At 35.9% G+C, this 7,671-nt stretch overlaps 1 protein-coding gene across 1 annotated transcript in view; it reads left to right on the plus strand.

Moving 5' to 3' along the window:
• The window catches only part of POLR3G (polymerase (RNA) III (DNA directed) polypeptide G (32kD)), a 44,333-nt gene that overhangs the window by 29,666 nt on the left and 6,996 nt on the right, over window positions 1–7,671 (plus strand). The window contains exon 8 of the mRNA XM_014543958.1: window positions 3,357–3,528. Coding sequence (XP_014399444.1) covers window positions 3,357–3,443 — 87 coding nt within the window. The 3' untranslated portion in view covers window positions 3,444–3,528. The remainder of the gene's footprint in view (window positions 1–3,356; window positions 3,529–7,671) is intronic.

Here is a 7,671-nt window from a genome sequence, read left to right on the forward strand (position 1 = left end):
CACTTTGTTTCTGAACTGACATGATTAAAACTACCAAACCCTCTGATCCTCAAACCGGTTTCGGCTAGTTCCCTGTCTTTATTTCCTTCCCTAAGGAGCCCTTGCTCACCCTTCAACTTCTTTGTTGCTATTGCTCTTATCCCTTGGTCTCCCAGAACATACTCAAGACCAAAGCAAACTTGATCAATTACATTGTCTCCCTCCTTTTCCTTCCAAATATGCCTGTTGAGCTTTTCTGAAGAATCATAAAAACTGATGCCCCTAAAAAAAACCACTAGTCCCATTTGGCTGGCTAACACATTTTCTGTTTCTCTTGTCAAGTCAGCTCTCCATTGCAAGTATTTTAGATCATCTTTCTTCTTAATCCCTCTTCTTGACTACCTTTTCTTTCACTTTTAGCAGATATAGCATCCACCTTGATACAGAAAATAAAACCATCAAGAGAAAACTCTTTTATTTTATTTCCTCTGTCTTCAAACTATCTTCCCTCCTCCTTCTCTTTTTTATCAACAGAAAAAGAAATGTCCTTCATCCTGTTTAGAGCTAATTGTCCTGCCCTTTATTGAGACCTTATGCCTTATGTCATTTCCCTTTCCGTATTTTCAATCTCTCAGCCATGCCATGCCTCCTCCATACATTGGCTTCAGGCTTCAGCCAGTTTCCAAACATTGTTGGATTACTTGGCACTAGAGAAGCCAAGCCAACATCCTGGAAATGGTAAGGGTCTTAGCCAGATACAGAAACTTAGAGTATTTAGGAAAGACAGAGTAATGAAGTATATATCTGAATAATACAAGTTACCTTTCTTGCATTATTTATATAAACCCTATATAATAAAAGGGTAATATTTAAATTGACCCTAAAGGCAGAACAACTGGTCGCTATGATGTGCACTGACCACCAGGGGGCAGATGCTCAACGCAGGACCTGCCTGCTGGTGGTCAGTGCGCTCCCACAGGGGCAGCTCCGCTCATCCACAAGCCCGGCTGATGGCTGCAAGCACAGCAGCGGTGGCAGGAGCCTCTCCCACCTCCTCCACAGCGCTAAGGATGTCTGACTGATGGCTTAGGCCCGCTCCCTAGGGAAGCGGGTCTAAGCTGGCAGGTGGATATCCCCCGAGGGGTCCCGGACTGTGAGAGGGCACAGGCTGGGCTGAGGGACATCCCCCCTCCCCCTGAGTGCATAAATTTTCGTGCACTGGGCCTCTAGTTTATATATAAAATTCCACCATGGAGATACTAAATAAGATGATATCCAGGAGACTTTCTTTTGGGAATAGTCCCTATTTAGGTCTAAGCTGGCAGGTGGATATCCCCCGAGGGGTTCCGGACTGTGAGAGGGCACAGGCTGGGCTGAGGGACATCCCCCCTCCCCCTGAGTGCATAAATTTTCGTGCACTGGGCCTCTAGTTTATATATAAAATTCCACCATGGAGATACTAAATAAGATGATATCCAGGAGACTTTCTTTTGGGAATAGTCCCTATTTCTTACTGTCCTAATTCCTACTGTAGACAGTAGAGATGTGGACATTAATTTTTTATTGTGGTTGATTTCAATCATGTGCAAAAATCTAGTGACTTAAAATAACAGCCCAACTTTAACAATGATCACTGTATTGCTGATCTTTCAGTCATTCACCCACCAAGTCCGTTCCTGTCCCCCCACTTCAAAACCCATCTGCCTTGGATTATTATAAAGCAAATCCTAGGCATTGTATCATTTGATCCATAAATATTTCAGTATGTACTCAAAAATAGGAACTCTTTAACAATGTTATAGTATCAGTATTATTCCTAACGCATGAAATATAATTCCTTAATATCAAATATTAAGCCATTGTTCAAATTTTTTAGATTGTCTCAAAAAATTGTTCCAATCAAAATCCAAATACGGTCCACACATTGCAGTTGGTTAGTAATTTTCTTAAATTTCTTTTAATCTTTACATTTAAAAGTGTTGTATAATATAGTCATGCGTCACTTTTATATTCAGAAATAAAATATTATTTTTTTATTGTTCACAGTATTATAGATGTCTCCCATTTTCTCTCTTTTTGCCTCCCTCCACCCAACCCCGCCCCACCCCAGGCCTTCCCCATGCTATTGTCTGTTTCCATGGATTATGCATATATGCATATATGTTTTTTGGTTAATCTCTTCCCATCCCCTCACACACTCCCAACCACCACTGAGATCTGTTATTCTGTTCCATGCATCCATACCTCTGGAACTATTTTGTTCCTTAGTTTATTTTGTTCATTAGATTCCACATATAAGTGAGACCATGTGCTATTTGTGTTTTTCTAACTAGCTTAGCATAATCATCTCCAGGTCCATCCATGCTGTCTCAAAAGATAAGAGCGACTTCTTTTTTACAGCTGCATAGTATTCCACTGTGTAAATCTAACACATGGTTTTTTTATCCACTCATTTACTGATGGGCACTTGGCTGTTTCCAAATCTGAGCTATTGTAAATAATGCTTGCTATGAACATAGGTGCATATATTCTTTCTGATTGGTGTTTCAGGATTCTTAGGATATATTCCCAGAAGTGGGATTGTTGGGTCAAATGGCATCTCCATTTTTAATTTTTTGAGGAACTGCCATACTGTATTCCACAGTGGCCATACCAGTCTGCATTCCCAACAGCATTGTCCTAGAGTTTTCTCCACATCCTCACCAGCACTTGTTTGTTGAGAATTTTTGAATTTTTGATAGAAAGCATAGAGTTATCTTAAGTCACTTATATGGGTAATAATCTTATCCATAAGAAGTGGAATATTCCCGGGGCTAATCCCTCTTGACCTAATGGAAATTGAGTTGCTGTAGATGGAATGTATTATAGCATCCTCTAGTTTTGATTTGGTTTCTTGAGGCCTTTTTGATAGGAAGCAAAACTCCCTCTGCTTTTGCTCAGTTGTGCATTGTGACTGAAAACCTTAGTTCTAGTGTAGTCTAAGGTTAATGTAAAAATTGGCTGTTTCTTAAGTGTCTGTACATTTGTTTTAAATAAGTGCTCAGTGTTTTAGCTAACCATATATCATCCCATTGAGGTGTAATGAATTAAATGTGTCATCCTACTAAAGTGTAATAGGCATCCCTTCATGTTCTCTTAGTTGATGCCTGAGAATATAGGAGGTGGTGGTCTTGAAGAAAGCAGCACAGGTAGATGCGAGTGAAAACTAATGTGTTTTCTAAGCAGATGGCATAGCAGAGATTCCTTTTAAGCCTGATGTATTTTATTACCTAAATTTGGTATTTGTAAACTTAAAGGGACAGCCTACATGTTTCTTAATAATAATGTTACTACTCATTCATTTTAATGTTTACTGAGGAATCTATTGTTTCACTTAGGAAAATGACTACATTAATTCATACTTTGACAACGGAGATGATTTTATCGTAGACAGTGATGACAACATGGATGAAGCAACCTATTAGCTATGAAGTTTCCCAAAAAATATTTCTATGATACAGCTTCTGAGCATTTGGACAGATTTATTTCCTTATTTCTGATAAGGAATGAGTAAGTATTTTTGTTTCTGTTTTACTGACAATAGTTGTTACCAAAATACTCAGTACCATTTTGAGTTTACACACTAGTTACTTTACCAATTAGTCTCTGACACTCTGACATTCCTCAGCGCCTCTTTATCCCTCTTACGTATTCAAGTGAAAATTTTATTTTTGGTATTATTTGGATTAGAATGTGCCTAAAGAGTTTTTGCATCTTTTAATCTATATATTCATACTTGAAAAAATTATTTTTATTTAACTGCTTTCTGATCTTTTATAAAACTATTACTTGCCATCATAATGAGTTTCTGTAACCTGAAAGTTGATTTAATACTGCACATGGAGCACTTTAAAAACAAAATACTTGAAAATAATTTTACTTTTACATGGTATGTTCTAAGCTACTATATGATGACTCCATAAACCTACCTGAGTTCTTAAAATTGCATATGAGATTAGAAGTTTGTGATAAAAAATATACACAGAGAAAAATATCAGTCAGAGCTATATAAATTTTATAGCTTACATCTCAGCCAGTGCAAAGACTTGGGAGGAATATTAAGTATACTTGAATTTGGTAACTTCATACCACACAATATGTGAAATAATCATCATCTCACTGTAATAACTTTGATATTTCAAATAATTGGGCTTATGAAAAATTAGACATTTAAATTTGTACTTTACAAAAGTGTGGGGTAAATTCTAGTCACATAAATCTCACTGCAGAATGCATGTGTGCAACCTGCGAGGCATGATGGCCTCTTATATTTCAAAGGACTTTATAGCCATCCAATTGGTTTATATAACAGTGCAGAATAAAACTCAGGTCACTTTGAAATTAAGATTAATCTTTTGTCTTAATTAAAAACTAGCTCCCCTGACTTTTTATAGTGAGAATGAGGGGGAATACCTAAAAACCTTAGCCTCTAAAGACTCACAAATGCCAAAGATTTTGAAGGGAAGTCATATTATATATTTCAAAAATTATTAGTATTACTTACCAAAAAAAATGTTTATTTTTCCCTTTTGGGAAGATATCACCCATTACCCTCTAACCTGAGAATCGGAATCCTGGACTCTATTTCTACCCTTACCATTAAACTCAACCTTGAAATTGAGCTTGATTTTCTGTAAACAGTTTTCTATAAGAACTGCTTAAAGACCAACCAGACCTTACCATATGTATTCATTCTCTTAGTATCTAGAAATAATCTCTTCTTTATTTAAATGTGTCTGGCCCTCTAAAAAATTACAGCTTGTAAAGTGATTGAAAACACTGTTTTGAGAAACAAACATGTTTTCCTCACAAGATATATTGTTATCTGACTTTCCCATCTTGTATTCTGGTGGGGAAAATTTATATTGTGCCATTTTGTAAAATGGCTTTCTCAGGAAAAAGATCACTTTCCATTGTAATGCTTCCTCAGATAATTCAAGATGGGTGAGGACTGTTATTAGTTCAGTGCTTATGTTGTTCATATGTGAGGTATTTCTTTAAAGAAACTTATAAAAAATTTTAAAGATTTTAAATGGAAAACATGAATAAGTCTACTTTAAAGCAGCAATTGATTGTACTTAGAGTAGAAACCCCACTTAAAATTTTAGTTGTAATGGGCAGTCATTTAGGATTAATAATTAACATGTGTTTTATTCTCTCACTTCCTTAGTATCTTAACTTATTATCATTTAATTTATAAAGCTTATCTCTGTGCTTCTGTTTGCTTGCTTTATTGTAAATCTACAGATAACTGCTTGAATAGGGCAGATACACCAAAGATACAGGTATTTTTCTCCCCAGCTTTCATCTGTCTTCAACATTCTAGTCCTGCGGGTGGTACGACAGCCCTTTGGGCAGGGGTGTGCTTTGGGAAGCCCCAGCCATCTCCCCAAGTGCATTGTCTGTCTCCTTTGGAAAAGAACAGTCAGAATGTTTGCAGGTTCCTTTGCCAGCATGAACCTTGTTTTTATAGCTTAAAATCTCAGACTGTGAACTTATTCCATAGGAAGGTAAACTTTAATGCAGAGATAGCATCTTATATATAAAAAAGTACTTGTTGGTGAAGTGTCTTTAAAATTGCTAACAAGCAAATATTGTTTTGTTGCTTTAGTGCTTATTCTGTATTTGTTTACATGTTAAATTCATACAAAACAAAATTGTGTCCTGTTTTATTTTGAACCTACTTAAATATATTTGATAGGGAAAGCTAATTTATTAATACAGATTTTAAATTTTTTTTTTTATTGATTTTTTACAGAGAGGAAGGGAGAGAGATAGAGAGCCAGAAACATCGATGAGAGAGAAACATCGATCAGCTGCCTCCTGCACACTCCCTACTGGGGATGTGCCCGCAACCAAGGTACATGCCCTTGACCGGAATCAAACCTGGGACCCTTGAGTCCGCAGGCTAACGCTCTATCCACTGAGCCAAACCGGTTAAGGCTATTAATACAGATTTTATCTGGTAAAATAACTCAGGGATGCCAGTATCAAATATTCTTGCACAAATCAACAGGAAACTCAAGGTAATTACAGTCATGATAACAAATTAAGAGATTTGGCAGCCAGTGTAATATTAGTGTGATCATTGGCTTCATGGACTGACGAACACTGCATACAAGAGAATGCTAACAAATTCAGAGGATATTAGCCTTCCTTCCCTACTACCTCAAATGTAGTGTCTGTGGTTTGCCCTTAATATGGGTAGAAGTCCTGGAGTTAATAAAAACATTTTTTTTATTAAAAAAAGATGTAATTACAGTTTTAAGAGCAAGATGATAGTAAAAATGCTAAAAGGATTACATAAACCCCTCCATTAAATAAAAACTCCAAAGAACTTCAATTCTTTTGCTAACGTAGATAATTTTTAAAAATTAAGTATAGAGGTTGTTTCATAATTAAATTTACACATAAGTAGAGCACATTATTATATGACTGAGCTACAACTCACTAATAAGTTCTGGACCCTGCTTTATGAGGTCTTCTTCCATGAGATCCAAGATCCCTCAAAGAACATTCATCTGAAATTCGTTTTATTTCATTTACATCCTATAAGTAATCCAGTGAATTTTCAGTATAACAAGGGAGAAATTTGAATTAGTAAACCTTTGGCAATTCGATCTATCTTACATAGTGTTTTGGGGTGTTTTTTTGTTTGTTTTTAATTGATTTCAGAGAAAGGGAGAGGGAGAAACATGAATGAGAATCACCGTTTTGCCTGCCTCCTGTACAACCCCTATTAGGGATTAAGGCTGCAACCCAGGCATGTGCCCTGACCTCCTGATTCATGGGTTGACACTCAACCACCAAGCCACACCGGCCAGGATACATAGTGCATGGTGTCTTTATATCAACTAGTTTGAAAGAGGAAAAAAGGTTTGCTTTATTCAATTAAATTCACCAGCTTCCATTTTAGATTGAATAATAAAATAGAAACTTTATTTTTAAGATCTTTTTAAAATATGAAAAGGGGCAAGAAATTTTAAAAACCAGTTTTACAAATGTACATACTAATAATGCTCTACAATTCCATTTTGCATTTGTATAAAATACATTATACAAAAGACTTAGTGTTTGCATATATAAAGAATTAAATATTGCATTCAGATATTTCTATGATCTAACAGTGCAATATGCACATACTTAGAAAATACTAACTTCCTGAGCAACATTGTTGTAATTGCAAATGATTCCCATCACAAAGCGCCATTTAAATACTTCTAAAAACTCCATCTTAACCCTATAGCACTTTGAATCCTTGCTTCATATTTCTAAAACTCCAGCAGTATCCTTCATATTCCCAAGTAGGTAATTTTAGAAGTAGATACCTTTAAGAAGAATTGTTAAGCAATGAACTATTATGGTTCACTGAAAGAACTCTTCAGGCCACTGAACAGCAAGTAGAATCCAGAAAAAGAAAAAGCTTTAGAAAACAAAAAGTCCTCTGGATAAATTAATTTAACATTGCAGTCTTCTAATTCTTAATGTGTCCAGCAGACTCTATCATCAAATTTCCTTAAACAGCATTCGTTAGTTCAAAACAATCTTAACCATTGGTACCGACTTAAAAAAAAAAAAAAAAACTCTCCTCCTTGGTTTTCTTCACTTGTAACTCATTTTTTAAGTGAACCAAATGCAATGATTCACAGTTAC

This window comes from Myotis brandtii, unplaced genomic scaffold (genome assembly GCF_000412655.1).
Source record: "Myotis brandtii unplaced genomic scaffold, ASM41265v1 scaffold344, whole genome shotgun sequence".
NCBI classification, from domain to species: Eukaryota; Metazoa; Chordata; class Mammalia; order Chiroptera; family Vespertilionidae; genus Myotis; species Myotis brandtii.